The sequence below is a fragment of the Pholis gunnellus genome (assembly GCF_910591455.1).
Source record: "Pholis gunnellus genome assembly, chromosome: 10".
Lineage (NCBI taxonomy): Eukaryota > Metazoa > Chordata > Actinopteri > Perciformes > Pholidae > Pholis > Pholis gunnellus.
In genome coordinates this window covers 15571075-15587466 of record NC_136537.1, presented here as the reverse complement: position 1 = coordinate 15587466, position 16392 = coordinate 15571075, and the positions used below count along the sequence as shown (strand labels likewise).

Here is a 16392-nt window from a genome sequence, read left to right as displayed (position 1 = left end):
TATTTTTTGTCCATTGGTCTGATAATCTGACTATTAAAGTGAAGACTATATCCTCTGCTTGCTGTATTTGTCAATAAGCCTTTATATCTGAATTTTCCCTCATCATAGCAGGAGAAGCTCATGTGTTACGAATGACAGCTCTGTTCATGTGTCCCAGTATGTCGATCCAGGACCCTTAAACTGAAATAATTTCCTAAATCAGCTGGGATTTGTAGTTTTTTACTCAAACAGGAGTCAATAGTTAATTTGGGGAACTATTATAAGCCACAGATTGTGTATTTACAGCTTCATGTTAATGAAGGAAAATGCAACCGTGTGTCTGATTGAACAACATACATAATATCAGAGTACAGAATCAATTCATTGTTGGTTTTGGTCTTTTTATGATATTCATTGACAAACAGACTTATTTTAAGAAGAAATTCAGTCCACCATCATAATTTTCCGAGTCAGCTTTATTTGAAGTAGATTCTTGGTGATTACGTAGACATAACTGTCATCAATATATTTTAACTTATAAAAAAAAAACTGGCAAAGTAGAATGTCACAAAATCAGGAAGATCGTGCAGATTAAATCGAAGGCCCTTTCATCAAGTAGGTCTAGTGTGGTACTTTGCTTTGTAAAGATCAGGTTAAAATTAAACAATCCTGTTTGGAATCATTTCTATAAATGTGTTGTTTGAGACCATGAAGCAGTATCCAATCAGAAGCCAGCTATCTTCACTTCAAGTAAAACTCACTGCACACACAAAAAAAAAATCTATATCAAGCCCAGAGTGGTGAAGGGCTTCATTCATTCAGTGAGTTAGCCAAACTGTTTATCGCTGTAAACTTCATAAGAGTAGATAGAAACAATCTTAACGCAGCCTCGCGCTACATCTCTCTGCCATAGTTCAGTTAGCTGACTTGTTGAGTGATACTAAAGAGGTGGTGCTCTGTTCCCGGTTCAATCTGTTCCTGGTGTCTCTTGTGTTGATGCAGTGACGGTGGTGAGGTAGGCTCACGGAGCAGATCCTCCTCATCTCACTTTTTGGCAACAACCAGCACAGCTGAAGGCACCAAACCTAAAAAAATACAGAAAGGAAAGTCACGAAATAGGTGTCAGTTTTAGGTCCACACAGAAGCTAAACCACAAACACACACAGTTAAGTTTAATGTATATTAAAGTGCTCTGTATTCAAATGTAGTTCCTGCACACCCAGTTCTTTGAGGGGCTTCTCCATGTCCAGTTCGGTGTAGACGTGGCGGGGGTAGGGTGACAGCAGCGTGAAGTCTTGACCCTCAGGTGTGTTGCCGTTCACCTGCACATAGACGCGCACCGCCGCCAGCGGCTCCTGGGCCTTGAAGACTGCCGTGATGGTCGAGCCGTCCAGCAGACGTACCTTTACCGAAGAGAAGGAGAGAACAGTTAGAAAGTGGATACGGGAGTTATTTTTACATTAAAATAAGAAATTAAATCAAAACTAGTTATAGTTCTTGCTTATCTTGCACTGCTCTTCAGTGGTGTAAAGAGGAGCGTGTCGGTGCATTCCTCACACTACTGTGACTGAAGCCTGTACCTGTATCCGGGACTCGTCATACTCCTTCTTAGTGGGTGGGGGGCCGTGACTGGTGGGTGACGAGGGACTGGGCTGGGCGGGCTGAGACGATGCTGCGGTGCTCGGGGCCCCACAGCCTCCAAACTAAACGGGTAAAAAAATAAAAATCAGCAAAGTCGTTATTGGTTCCAATAGAAGAGGTCATAGAGATATGAAGTGAACAGGACAAATAACTAGATGAGCATTGATTGGGTTACCTTTTGTGCTCTCTCCTCTCTGTCTCGTGCAATCTTGTCTTTAACCCTTTGCCTGACAGGAAGAAAGACACAATGACAGGAATGAAGAAGGTAGTACAAATGGATTTCTTACTTTGACAGTTGTAGAGTTTGCCGACTTAAAAGCTAAGATGTCTGTTCATTTACATGTGAATTTGTCACTCATTCCTCGTCTTAGTTTATGAGTTTCTTATCTTCTTCTGTGCCCTCCTCAACTTTCCCAGATTCTATTATTTCCACCCACTGTTCAAACCAAGTAGCTGCATTTCATTTTTTTATGAGGTGAAATTCAGCCGTTGTTAGTTTCCGTTGTCATCTATTTTTTTTTGTTAATTCATATAGAACGAGGTAAAGATAATACATTTAGTAATTAACTTTCCCTGTCTTGTCTTCAGAGGGAAGTCAAGTAAATGTTTTGAAAGTATGCGGAGTGGAAACATCTTTGGATATTTAGGTACTGTATTATTTCATCCCTGGTCAGAAATGTACTGTTATTACTACCCAACTATATAATAACTATACTGTGTTAAAATGAATACCGTACCTCGCCATTTTGTCCTCCATCTTCTCCTTCATGCGCTGATCAGAGAGCTTCTTCATATCGTCATCCTGCAGCTTTTGGCGGATGTGCTGCAGCTCTTGGCCGTGTTTCCTCCGCTGCTTCTCCCGCTCCAACTCTTCTGCCCGCTCTCGCTCTCGCCTCTCCGCCTGCTTCACCCGCATCAGCTCCTCTAGCCTGAAAAAAACAGACACGGATATTTGCCTTTCCTTTTTTCAAGTGATATGTATAAGTGGAGTAGAGTAGCCTTGTTATGCAAGGAGAAGAAGCTGTGAGGTGGACACACAGAGCTGGAGGGATTTTATCAATAGTGTGCACTCTGACCGTCTAACTTGCTCAAGTTTCTCGTCCTCTGACATCGGAATCCTTGCACTGTCATCATTATCGTAGCTGCCGTCTCCTGCTGTCCCTGAAGCCAAAACAAATGCACACGAGAAAGACATATGTATTGGGTAGTATTGAAAAAATCTTCCTGTGAACCACGATACATAGCACAAATGCAATCCTTAAACCCTCAGTGAGGACAAAGAAAAAAATCCACCACAAGACACTCAAGAGACACAAACAAAGTGAACGGACCAATTCAATCTCCTGAGTGGAGGTGATGACATTACGAAGAGAAAGTAAAACCTGGAAATTAACAGTGACACCCACTTCATTTACTAAAGATAATTTGGAGTTTACACCTTGTTTATAGATAATGACTGAATCTGTTTACGGATACAATAACCAAACAAGAAAGTCTGTCTTTGTCTAATTGTGTGAATAAAACTATTGTCATATTGGATGTCCCTAGAGGGCTTCCATGGCGGCTTCTAGCTTCCATTGCCCTGACCTTCAGCGGTGTCTGCTAGTGACGGCTGTTCTGTGGTGGACTGGCTGTCGGCTTCTCCTCCCAGGACATTCCCCACGGGCGGCACAAAGGGCTCATCGATGTCTGGGTCGTTCTCATGTTCCATCAACCTGAGGAGAAAACATCACACAGGAAAGATGAGGCCCGCTCACAGGAATCAGTAGCACAGGTAGGTTTTTAGGAGAGAGGACCATGTCCATCCAGTTATCTCAACACTAATATGTTCATTTCTGAGTGTGTGTGTGTGTGTGAGGCTTACCAGTCCATGGCTTGTTCTATTCCCTGGTTCCCCGTGTTGGCCACCGCCTTTTCCCTGAAAACAAGAGATAAAAGGAGAGATGGGTTCACTCTACTGTTACACACTTTTACTTTCACTTCTTTGAAAGTTGTCTCAAGTCTAGGAACTACATGAACTATGATTTATTTGGGGGATTTGGTGTCACTCACGCTCTGTTTCGATCAAAGCCCATCTCCATTAGGCTCTCTAGTGTCGTTAGCTCTGCCATCTTGACCTGAAACAGATTGTACACAAAAGTTATATTAGATAAGATAAGAATACGTTATGATAACAAACAGCTACAACTAGCGAGCAGGGTGACGTAAAACAAGCACTGTGACGTTATGCTAGTCGAGGAAAGTCTATATTTAGTTCATAGTGTTGTATTCTCAACACAATGGTAACGTTCGTGTAGCTTCTTCACACAGGACCGAGCTAACGAAAAGTCATGAGCTGTTGTATTTAGCTAGTAAGTCAAGTCTACTGAAACGTGCTGGTGTTTTTTAATGTAACTTACTCTTTATTAGCAGCAAATAGCAGTAGTGTAACAATACGTCCAAGTTAAAGTTGATGATTCGACCGTTAATGTGGCGTTATGCTGAGTGCTAAGATTAGCATTAATGTGGCTAACGTTCAAATTGCGAAAGCTAGCTAAGAAGCCTCGCTGGCTAGCACGATAAAAAACGACCAGGCATTCTCATAAGATCTCCGTCACTTTATCTATTAATGTTTGTTCGTAAGTAACACGTAACGGCACATATACGCGTAATTGTATTATCTACAGAGGTAATAACAGCTAATATATTCATGAAGACAACGTTAGTTAGCTACTCACGCCTCACACATCGGTCAACACCGCTTCAACAGTACGGCAACTCACATAGATCAAACAGAACCGCACGAGAAAAGCGAAAATAAAATGTTATGCTCTCTGGAGCTATTTCCGTAATATTCTTATAATGTGCTTATAATGTTTAAGCATAATCTATCTAATCTATCCGAACCTATACAAATGTACAACAATATAAAGTATAATTCTAACTTAAATATAGAGCAGAAGCTAAAAAAACTAAATGGAAATAATCTTATACAATTACATTTCCTTCACAATTGTATGCAAAACAAACACTTCCCCCAGCTGCTACATTGTCTTGCATTGTGTGCTCATGTTTCTAGATCTGATGAACCACTGCAGCCACCTCAGCACATTATTAGAACAAACTGGGTCACCCTTTCAGTTTCTTTCTCACAAGCTGCTTACAGATGTGTTCAGCATACTTTCTTGCCTGGGTGATCCATGGGTAGGTGATGAGAATGGGTCAAAAGAGTAGGTTTCTACCCTATGTATTAATTATGTTACACATTCATCAATATAAAAGTTGGTTTGTGAAGGCTCAAAGATAAGTTAGTGTACATAGCAAGTGACACATGAATTCTTGTTTTTATGTGTAGCATCTTCTTCAAAGTCCAGTGAACTTCTATCTATCTCTACATGCGTTATTCAACAATTATGACAAATCCAACAAAAAAACTGTCTTTGAATCGTCATGCACATACAGGTATTGACAACCAGAATGTTAAAATGAACCTGCTGGCTCAACTGAGGGAACTTTAGTCTAAATTATGTCAACAATGTCAAACAAGTTGTGATTAATTCTCTCTTCATTCATTTATTTAATCAACTCATTATTATTACGTCTGCTACACATGAGGTAGACTTGATCTCTGTGTGGTTTTTGGATAATGTGTGAGCAGAGGCAGGAAGCAAACACAGTGAATGAAGAGGTTTTAGGGTGAGGGGGCCCATTTGAGGTGCTTAAGGGCCTGATGGTGTCTCTTATTGGCTGCTCTCCATCTTGTATGCTTTCGATCCCATCCTCTTGGGTGTTCAAACAGAAAGCAATTTGCTGACTTTTATGAGAAGGTTGGGTCTGTCACATATTTACAGTGAGTGTAATGATTAATTTTTTCTCTCCCCCACGCAGTCTTAAGCAGCCGTCGTTGACGAGTCTGCCATTACTTAGAGACAGACTTCTGCCTCAGCCTGCTTGCTTCTATGTCTGTTTTTCTCTCCACCTATTTGTTTGCTTTTTCTCACACTGTCTTTTCTCTCAGAATTAATGACTGAAATAAGCCTCATTTGCAGTTATGACTTGGTGAGTATGAACTTCTTATGTATATTTAAATGTGGCTATATAACTGAAAATTTGTAATCTAAGAGATTTTTTTCCATAATGTATCAGTCACTGGATCGAGCACATTATGGGACACATATAAGACAGTTCTAGTTTGCATTTACACCAAACTATCATGTAGTTTTGTATTGATTAGATATCGACTGTACATCACCTCTGCAAGCAACTCGAACAACCTGTCACTGGAAGTGCATTCATTTCCCTTGATCAGTAAAATGTCAATCACAGATCATCAATTGAACAGTCTTTCTGTCTCATTGAATGAAATGGCTATAAAGACAGATCCAAAATCGTTCTATCTGTCTTTTAACCATAATAACTGTTTATAATGGAAACCTTTGAATCTGTTCAGGATGGAAAGGTGTCTCTGTAGAAGAGTTAACCTGACTCTTGTCTTTAGTGTTGAGACAACCATGCATCACAAAAGCCTTGTTTAAAATGTTCGATTCTGACCCGATCAGACTCTTCGTTGATATTTCATCATTGTTAATTTGAGTGCTGAGATTCACAACACAGATTTTCTGAATGCACAAATAAAACTTTCACAGTGAAATGATCTAGTAAAATATATATACATGGCTGTGCGGGCAAAGTCAAAGGAGACAACAGGGATGAAGGTCTCCGTTGTCTCCTCTTAAAATTGCTTTATGGCCTTGTTTTTCACTGAAGGAGAGGGTTGAGGGTCAATGCTCAGTCATGATAAGTTAAGAGATACTGGTAAACGATAGGAGATGTGGTGTATAAAAGGAGTTCAAAGTCATATCAATGTCTGTGTAAAAGATTAATTTGAATGGTCTAAAGTCTCCCTCCTGACTCAAATCACACTTTCATTTGAGTGAATCACCCTAATTTTATTGGTGTCATAAGGGTAACATGTTTCTTAGAAGCAGTAAAATCCAAGATCAGGAGATGTAAGACTACGCTGGGTGATATTTTACTAACCTTTTATTAGGTGTGGGTGGTATTATTACATTAGGGCTCAGATAAAAATGCAGTAAAATGATTTGATTTTATGAGGCCCAACCAGAAGAGGGCAGCATTATTTCATGTGAAACTTTTATCACACCGGTGGCATGTCGTTCAAATGTGTAGGATTGTGAAAATCTTATCTTTGAAACCCATTTTATGGGTACAATAATTCTTTGATTCTGGACCTGATCAATTCACACTCATATAACACACACACGCACACACACACACACACACACACACACACACACACACACACACACACACACACACACACACACACACACACACACACACACACACACATCCAAGGCCAGATGAGCAAGGAAAGTTTTTTTTACAATCACACCTCATAGTATCTTCAAACACTTGGTGTCACCTCCATCTATTTCCACCACCACATTCTCATGGTCTGCACGCGCTGCCAGCTGTGCGGTTTCTGTGGGTCTCACCAGCTGTAACAGCATCTCCATATGGAACAACTCTGGCTTCCAGTGGAGCTGCTGTTATCTGTGGTGGGACACCTCTCGTCACCGGGAATCTTTGTAATGTACAGTTCACACAGCTGAATTTAAAGAATCAATAGTTTGTGTACTGTAATGCTTTGTTTTTGCCTTTTTTACAATATGTGTCATTTTTATGCCTATTTCTGTGCAGGTTGCTCTTTGCAATAAAAATAAATTGATCCCTTAAATCCTGTATAACTGTCTTTCTGTTTCTTTATTGTTCTGTTTCTACAGAGAAAACATATAGATGACATTGACACCTCACTTTATCTTTAAATATTGTGTGTGTGTGTGTGTGTGACTTTACCAAATGAAACACAAAATGCTTTCATACTGACATGACGGCACCCCAAAGTATACATAATAATCTTTTCAGTTTCATTGTTCAAAAAAATGTTTTTACGAAGTGTAATGCAAGAAGCTTACACTTCTCATAAGCTCATGTTAGAATGTAATTTTCTAACAGTACATACAGATGCAAGAGAAAATAAAAACATATGGTACTATATCTCTTTTTGTCAAAACATAATATATCACATGTAAACCTAACCATTTAAACATAAAAGTCTGTCTTATTGACATAATAGCATAAGACGGGAATCAAATAATCTTTTCAGTTTCAGTGTTAACAGTGAAATGACGAGAGGAACGTTTGGTTGTGATTTGAATGAATTACTGCTGTTATAATAGTATAGCTTTATTCCACTGATGCCTGCAACACAAAGGAACAGATCAAAGTCTGACTAAAAATGTTTTTGGGACACCAAATTAAAAAAGGAAAACTGAAAATATTAGAAAATACACATTACCCAGTCTGAGAAAAATAAATGTAGATATCATTGTGACTACATCTGAGTGCGATTCGATGTAACCATTTGAAAGGATAGCCCAAACTATGAAACATTTCTTGTTCAAGGTTAAAAAAAAGCCACTAGAAGTTTCAGTGAATACTTTCATCTGAGTGTCCAAGGCCAAGGCCAAGACATAGTGTATCAGATACACACTTAACATATGAAACACTGTCATACTGAAACAATGGCATCATATCTAATGTTAAGCATTCTATGCATGAATTGTGCTATATGAATAGATATGTTTATCATTGTAATAATAATAATAAGAACAAAGAGAGAACATAAAAGAGAGGAATACAATTATCTTTTCAATTTCAGAGTGGAACAAAGTGTTTGTGAAAGCATGTTTGGGACAAAACAAAAAATGTATACATAATTCCCTACTATAGTCTGTTGATACCCAAACAACAAAAGAAAAAAAACAATTCATACTATAAACCTTTCTGCAACTGAAGGCAAACACTTCAAAAGTGAAACAACTGTATCATTGTGACCCTTTTGATGTGAGGAAAATTGCAAATAAAAACTGATTAATTGTGGAAGGTTGTGAGCATAAACCCACGCGATTGGAAACTGGATTAGCTGGCATCGTTGACGCTCTTATTGTGAAATACGTGTATTTCCGGTATCTGCGTACCAGCCTTCTTCAGAAGGGTTCACTAACTGACAGCCGTTGCCGGTTGCTAAGCGAGTTAGCAGTCACAGTTCTGTAGTACTAGACGATATCTGGCTTCCTATAGCTACATGTTTATAGTAGAGTGTAGTTGCCTGTCTTACTTTAACCAGCGGTCAGCTGAATACGGGTCCTCCCTGAATGACTTAAGTCGCAGTGTGTGGCTAGCTAGCACAGAGGAGGGTGGGGACAAAAAACTTCCACAGACCTCGCCCAGCCTTTCGCTTCATTCCAGCAGGCAGCTACTCTTTTTCACGGTGTGAGAGTTCCACACCGCGTAACCAGATACTTATTCAACGGGAGACTGACACAGTTGTGTCAACTAAAGGGCAGAAATAATTAATCATGTTCAGAAAGAACTTGAAGAAGGACCCCGAGCTGTTTCAGAACGTGTCGGAGGGTCTACGGCGGCTCTACCGGACCAAACTGTTCCCTCTGGAGGACACGTATCGATTCCACGACTTCCACTCTCCTGCGCTCGAAGATGCCGACTTCGACAACAAACCCATGGTGCTCCTGGTGGGTCAGTACTCCACCGGGAAGACCACGTTCATCCGGCACCTCATGGAGCAGGACTTCCCCGGTATGCGGATTGGCCCCGAGCCCACGACGGACTCTTTCATCGCGGTGATGCACGGCGATCAGGACGGGGTGATACCGGGAAACGCTCTGGTGGTCGACCCCAAGAAGCCCTTCCGCAAACTCAACGCCTTTGGCAACGCGTTTCTGAACAGGTAATAACGTTAGAGCCAGAGCCACATTAAAGAGCTTACACTGAGCAATGTGGAGAATGTATTAATACAACCAGGGTTATAGAAAGCGAGCAAGTTAGAGCCCTGGAGTTATGTATTAATGCTTGACTGTAATGGATGTGTCATTTCAAAGTCAGCTGTATGTTAAGAACCTTGTCAAAACAGCACGTCACCCATGATTTAAATGCCCTCCTTACATGTCCTTACATGTTACCACCGCACAGGTAAACGCACAGTATTCTGTTGCACAATTTTCCCAGCAGACTCTGGAGCCGTGCGTGCGTGCGTGCGTGCGTGTGTGTGTGTGTGTGTGTGTGTGTGTGTGTGTGTGTGTGTGTGTGTGAGAGAGTTTCTCCTCTTTCATCATCCTGAGAAAAATGTGGGTGTTTTAGTGTCAACAGCTACGTGGAAGTGCCACTCTGTGTATGGCAAAGCAAATAGACAAGAAGGTGCTTTCCAAAACCTGAAGTCCTTTCACTTTTGGATCAAACCCTGCCAGTTTGACATTACACCTTAGCCCTTCTTCAGGCAGCTTCTTACTGAAAAAAGCACCCGAGACAGAGACGCCGGTGACGGATCTTTGTGTCCCAAAGCGTGGCCCCTTGAACATAGAAACAGTTGTAAGTGTTGCCAGGCAATGAGATGACCCTGTCCTGCCCTCAGATGTAGGTGCTAAAAGTTTTGTACCCTTTGGTCATATAAGTGTTACCTCATCAGTAGAAGCCGACAAGCCAACTCACTTATTCACTGCCAGCGTGTAGGCCCCTATGAGATAGTATCACTATCTTCTGTTTCATTGAGTCATTCGGCTCTTTGGAGTTTGATCCACATGCCTGATGATCCGGAGGTTGTGAGGAAACCTCCAGAGCACTTCCCAAAGTTTCATGAATCACTTAGGCCTGATGTCAAAACTCTGATGACTCGCATGAAGTATTGAACAGGTTGTACTTTCAACTAATGAGTAAGAGATGAAATGGGGCAACTGTGGCAAAGTGGATAGCAGGGTCCTTCAATCAGAGGATTGGCGGTTCGATCCCCGGCTCAGGCTCCACTAGTTGCTTGTTGATGTGTCCTTGAGCAAGACACTCAATTGCTCCTGTAGCTGTTCCTATGGTGTAGAATTGTGATAGAATCTGAATTGAAAGTCGCTTTGGATAAAAGCGTCTGCTAAATGACTGTAATGTAAAATTTGGCAAAATAAAAGCAGAAGAGAAAGTGAACACACAAATAGTACAGAGAGAACCCAGAGTGCAAGGTGAGGCTACACAAGCCGTGTGCTGTGAGTCAGAGCCAGTGTTACGATGTGTGGTGAAAACATCTTAATCCAATCTGTTTGTGTGATGACATCAGATGGCTGACATCCAGTTGCTGGTGATGTCACTTCCTGTAGAGGATGTGGGTATATCCCCTCTCTTCTCTGTGTGGTGGTGTCACCCTGCACAGGAATAAAGCCAAACAGATGGACAAAAAAAATACACAAATGACAAACAAACTCTCAAGTTGACACTTCCCCCAGTTAGGCCCATGTCCTATTATCCGTTGAGCTGGTAAATGGTGAATTAACTCGCATTTATTTAGCGCCTCTCTAGTCTTCTGACACACATGTACACTACATGTCAACATTCACTCATTCAGACACATTAATACATTGATGGCAGAGGTTGCAGATTCCTTCCGTCAATTGTGTGGAGTGTTTGCTTTATCGTGCAAATTGCTGCTAAACGGCATCAGTCAAAGTCTTGCATTTCAGATAACATTTCAAAAGTGTGGGACCTCCCGGGCCACGACTCACCCCTTTGGAGTCTATTACAGACTTGAGGGGAAACCAGATAAGATTGTGTATAAACAAAGACTATCGACTATTGCAGCAAACTGTTGGACGGATTTTTGTGGTATCATGGGACTCGAGGCCCTCTTCAGTGTTCAGGCTTGAGTGGCTTGGGGAGCGCTCACATGATCACTGTGACGACCCCGATCACACATAGCATAATGTTTGTATGACAACAGCAGGTGTGTGACCTGTTGGAACAGCTCTGTGTCAGTGTAGGCCTCATGCATAATTAATCAGTTGTGATGGCACCCAGCCCAGAGCAGACCTACGAAAAAAAAAAGGTCTGTCAAGAACCAGATCCAGTGAAACATTTAGTGCTCGGCTGCTTTGGGCTCAGACTCTGCCAGTTTTCCACTTTCCTTCTGAGGAGGCCAAAGGTATTTGGATTGGCCTTCAGCGAGTTGGCTGACTGAATGTGTGTTATTCATAGAAGTAGATAGATATAGATATCAAGGATCAGATTGTGTTAATGGATCTGATTCGAGGTGGAGGAGAAAACGCCGTGTCAGAGGAGCCTTGCTCAGTTCCCAGTGTAGCTCTTTAACCATAGTCATCTAACCTGCAGATGAGCCTTTAACTACCTGCCTTAGACAGGACTTACGCCTCAATATAATCAGTTATTTATGAAGAGAGTAAACAAAATCAGTCATGTGATCCACCCTACAGTTTGTTCTTGGATTTGGAAAACCAAAAAGCTAGTGGCTGGTGTGCTCTACCTGCTGCAGCCTGGTTTCACAGCGCTCCCCATTGCATGTGCACTGATTCACTGAATCCTAAAAGTTCCTGTAGACTGAACTCCAGATAAACCTGCATATTTTAAAGCTTTAGGTTCCTTTTTAGCAAACATGCCGCTGAAATCAAGAGGGCCTTGGTGTGTTTGTTCTCTCTGTAAGCCATTAGTCAGTAAAACCGAGTCAGCAAAGTTTAGGTTCCGCACTGGCCCACCCTGGCCGACACTGTCCCGCTCCGTCCTGTCCTGCTCATGGCCTTTTATTCCAGGACACTGACTCTGCACTTTTAATCAGATAGGAGGGTTTGACACACGCACAGCCTTATGGAGCACATAACAAATACACACGAGGATATATATATATATGCCCTATAAATAATTTATTTACACATGCACAAGACACACAAGATTTTAGAGGAAGCAAAAATGGAAAAGTTAAACAATTGTAAACTCCCACATCCACAAGTGCTAGCGGCAGCCTCCCTGTTTCCTCTTCTCTACGGGAAGTGGAGGTTGCGATGTGAGTGAAGGTCATTGGTCAGGAGGTGGGGCAAGAGAGGAAGACCCTCTTTCATGAGCTTGGGAGCCAGACCCCTGATCACATGAGGGGCCTGATGCGGAGTGTGAGCCCCAGGCCTTCATGCCTCACAGAGAAGATGGGTTTCTCACTTTCACGAGACATAATTGAACAGCGAAGCATCACAGCTAGTTCAAGGCTCTCTGGGCCCCCCCGTGCCTGGTAGGGTCCTCTGATTCTGAGAATTCCAGCTAAGAGTTCATTGCACATTTTTTTCCTACTAGCTCTGTCTGGAAAATGTCGGGATGGATAGTTAAATGGAAAACCTAAGCCAAAATTCCAACTGGATATCATACGCCATCAGCTATGGGAGGCAATGGAAAAGCCTGCATGTTTGTTATCTTTGGCACTCTCTGCTATTGTAATGTAATCGCTCGCATAGGATCTCTATGCGAGGAGCCCGTCTCTCATATTTCTCTGACTTTGTTCATTGTCCTTGGATTTTCCTTTTTCCTCCCTACGTGTGGTATGGGATCTCTGTTAGGGTTTGTGGTGTGTGTGTGTGTGTGTGTGTGTGGTTGCAGCTGGAATGTAAAAGCATGGTTCTCCCGGTCTTATGACCCGGTGCCTCTGAGCTCATGTTGTGAGTATCGGTTCAGATTGAGTGAAAGGGCAGCAGAGCGAGAAGAAGTCCTCGGAGCTGTTTGGTGTCTTAACAATCACCTTCTTTGTCCTGAGTGGGACTCCATGGGTTTATGCAAAACCACTCTTCCTCTCACACTTTACATTGTGTGTGTGTCTGTCTGTGTTTATGTGAGTGTGTGTGTGTGCCTTGGCTCGATTTCTGTTGGAGAGCAACGCTCCCCTTTAAATATTAAACCCCAGTGTCTCAGCTTGAAGGAGACCATTGTGTAGTGACTAATGTGGTGAATGAGTATTCATAACCTATGATGTATTGTACCAGTGTTTCCCTAACATTCCTACATCAGTGGTTACCTCCTACAAGCAAGCCACGCCCCCACTGTTTCATGTGGACATTTTGAAGGACTGGTGGCAGCACCCTGAACCCAAACCTTTCCCGTTCATCCACTGCTGCTGTGTTCTAGCTGCGTGACTTTCCAGCCTAGGGTATCCCACTAACGTTAGTGCCAGAGAGCCAGAAGGTTGTTACTGAAAAGCTCCAGAATAATGTCTGTTTAATGCCAAGCTTATGTATAAACACTCTCACCCAACTGTTTTCTCTCTCCCACCCTCCCTCTCTACCCCTATGCCTCATACTCCTCTCTCTCTCTCTCTCTCTCTCTCTCTCTCTCTCTCTCTCTCTCTCTCTCTCTCTCTCTCTCTCTCTCTCTCTCTCTCTCTCTCTCTCTCTCTCTCTCTCTCTCTCTCTCTCTCTCTCTCTCTCTCTCTCTCTCTCTCTCTCTCTCTCTCTCTCTCTCTCTCTCTCTCTCTCTCTCTCTCTCTCTCTCTTTTACTTTCTTCTTCTCCCCTCTGTGCCCTTCTCGGCAGGTTCATGTGTGCCCAGATGCCTAACCCCGTCCTGGAGAGCATCAGTATCATCGATACTCCCGGAATTCTGTCTGGGGAGAAGCAGAGGATAAGCAGAGGTCTGCACACTCACACTTTACCCTCTCTCTCTCCCTCACCTTAGTCATTTGTACTATCATTGTTTAACGGAGCCACACACCCTCTCTGCTCAAAACCTCTGAAATACTGTCGTGACATGAATGCAAAATGAACCCACAGGAAGTCACACGTTCAGATATGAAGAGGAAACGCTCTTTACCAACATACACACTCTTCCTTTCCCTAAGTCTTGCTCTGGTATTTCTGTTCGGCCTGCGCTCTACAAAGTCAACTGTAGCGTTTAGTCCTGTCAGACCTGTACTTAACTCTAAATGCCCTCTGGTCAAATCCTCATGTAAAACAGGCTGGCTGTAGCAAGCAGAGGGCACAGAGCCCTTTGAAGTTCACTTCCTGTCTCTGTACCTGTAGTTTTCTGCAGCACCATCCTCATTCACCGTCCCTCATTTGAGTTCTTCTCTCTGTTTTCAGATCGGCCTGTAGCCAGGTTTATATATAAAGATAGAATGAGCGTCAATAACTAAAAACATTTCCTCTTATATAACTGTGTGCCCTCTCTATTTGTCCTGTGTTGTATCATTTATCACTTAACATCAAAGTCATTTCCCTGTGCGCTGTGGACATAAATCCATTAATACTTGTATTCACGTGTCCACGTGCTCCAACAGTTCTGTGACCTACAGGGTGTCTTCAGAATTGCTACGTACACAGTTTTTACTTTAACTTTTGATGATCCGACAGAAGTGAGAACCGACAGACGATAACAGTACAGCCGAACGCAGCTTCTGCTTTTTCTACCTGATTTGAGCCCCTTCTAAGAGGAAGCCCACATACAAGAGTTTTTGTGTAATTCAGGGAAAGGACGTGGAGTCAAGTGGCAAACAATACAGAGTTTCTCAAGACTGCCCCCACCCCCCCACCACCGCACAGTCAGTAAATCTGCTTTTCATTATTGAGTTGTATTTCCCACGAGACACTGCAGGAAAGGAGAAACAATATTAAGACATTAAACAAAAAAATAATCTGCAACTATTTACATAATTGATTAATCAACTATGGTATTTTCAAGTGCCAAACTTTCTTTGGTTATAGCTTCTATTAACTATTAATTTAATATCTTTGAGTTTTTGGACCGAAGCACAAAACAAGCAACGTGATGACATTCATTTGGTCTTTGGAACATTTTTATGGGCTTTTTCTTTTTTTTACTGTTTTCTGACATTTCTTAGACGAAACAATGAATCAGTTAATAGAGAAAGTAGTTGACGGATGAACTGATAATGAGAAGCAGATGAGAGACGGGAAGAGTACGGATCGTTGGCAAAGCAGTGTAGAGGCCAAACATGCGACTGTAAACATACAAGCAGAAATTAGTGCTGATAAGAAACTGAAAAAAAGTGTCTTTATGAATGAAAAGACGAGGTCGAGGAGGGGACTCTGTCCAAAAAGAGGAGCAGACGATATCCGAGATTCCTCAGTTGTGTTTCTATACATACTTACTTATACTCTGGAGAACGGAACAGGAAGACACACAGGCCACTAACTCCCTCTCTCACACACACACACACACACACACACACACCGTTATCCTCTTAACTGTTTCTACATAAACACAGATACAATACTGTACTACCAACACATACTGTACTCACTGTATCATATATAAACACGTGTGTGTGTGTGTGTGTGTGTGTGTGTGTGTGTGTGTGTGTACAGCCAGCTTTATATTCAAACACAATGAATTTGTGATTGCATAATGCTTTTATTATGGATTCATTTTTGAGGAGGTCAGCATGGAAGTGTAGCTCAGAGCTTGTTCCTCTGATCCACAAAGTGCCAAAAACTATTACGAAACTGTGATTTTGCAGAACTTGTTGGCGTCTTTCCCATAATCGTTGCTGATGACTCGACACGGACACGTTTAACGGCGTTCAGCATGTTCAGCTGGAAGAAGAAGAAAAAAAGATTTCTCAGAAGCTCATTTGAAACTTTTAGAACTTGTGGCCATAACGTACACTACCGTTCAAAAGTTTGGGGTCACTTAGAAATGTCCTTATTTCTCAAAGAAAAGCACTGTTTCTTTCAATGAAGATAACATTAAATTAATCAGAAATACACTCTATACATTGTTAATGTGGTTAATGACTATTCTAGGTGGAATCGTCTGGTTTTTAATGAAATATCTACATAGGTGTATAGAGGCCCATTTCCAGCAACTATCACTCCAGTGTTCTAATCGCCTTAGAAGACTAATTGATGATTAGAAAACCCTGGTGGTG

The 16392-nt window shown here is 41.9% G+C and overlaps 2 protein-coding genes across 3 annotated transcripts in view; one reads left to right on the top strand and one right to left on the bottom strand.

Annotated features, from left to right (window-relative positions):
• Positions 1-434: 434 nt before the first annotated feature.
• On the bottom strand, positions 435-4374 carry ubxn1 (UBX domain protein 1). Of its 2 annotated transcripts, none has more exons than XM_079167250.1 (10): positions 4338-4374; positions 3673-3737; positions 3485-3538; positions 3208-3335; positions 2697-2781; positions 2358-2549; positions 1796-1847; positions 1560-1682; positions 1199-1382; positions 435-1064 (listed from the first exon to the last, which is right to left on the bottom strand). In XM_079167250.1, the coding sequence occupies exons 2-10, from the start codon at positions 3729-3731 to the stop codon at positions 1024-1026; spliced, it is 918 nt and encodes a 305-aa protein (XP_079023376.1). In that variant the 5' UTR covers positions 3732-3737; positions 4338-4374; the 3' UTR covers positions 435-1023. The 2 variants fall into 2 exon arrangements, with proteins under 2 accessions (XP_079023376.1, XP_079023377.1); XM_079167251.1 differs by lacking the exon at positions 4338-4374 and adding an exon at positions 4020-4327.
• A 4320-nt stretch (positions 4375-8694) lies between these two features.
• Positions 8695-16392, top strand: part of ehd1a (EH-domain containing 1a) — a 12828-nt gene continuing 5130 nt past the window's right edge. Inside the window, exons 1-2 of the mRNA XM_079167953.1 lie at positions 8695-9433; positions 14039-14136. Coding sequence (XP_079024079.1) covers positions 9045-9433; positions 14039-14136 — 487 coding nt within the window. The 5' untranslated portion in view covers positions 8695-9044. The remainder of the gene's footprint in view (positions 9434-14038; positions 14137-16392) is intronic.

What these genes read in the sequence shown, in the direction of transcription:
- ubxn1 (XM_079167250.1), bottom strand. Translation starts at nt 3,731, where the DNA reads ATGGCAGAGCTAACGACACTAGAGAGCCTAATGGAGATGGGCTTTGAT. An exon ending in AAACTTGAGCAAGTTAGACG is followed by an intron (nt 2,550 to 2,696) that starts GTCAGAGTGCAC and finishes TGTTTTTTTCAG; the next exon opens with GCTAGAGGAGCTGATGCGGG. An exon ending in GAAGCCCCTCAAAGAACTGG is followed by an intron (nt 1,065 to 1,198) that starts GTGTGCAGGAAC and finishes GTATTTTTTTAG; the next exon opens with GTTTGGTGCCTTCAGCTGTG.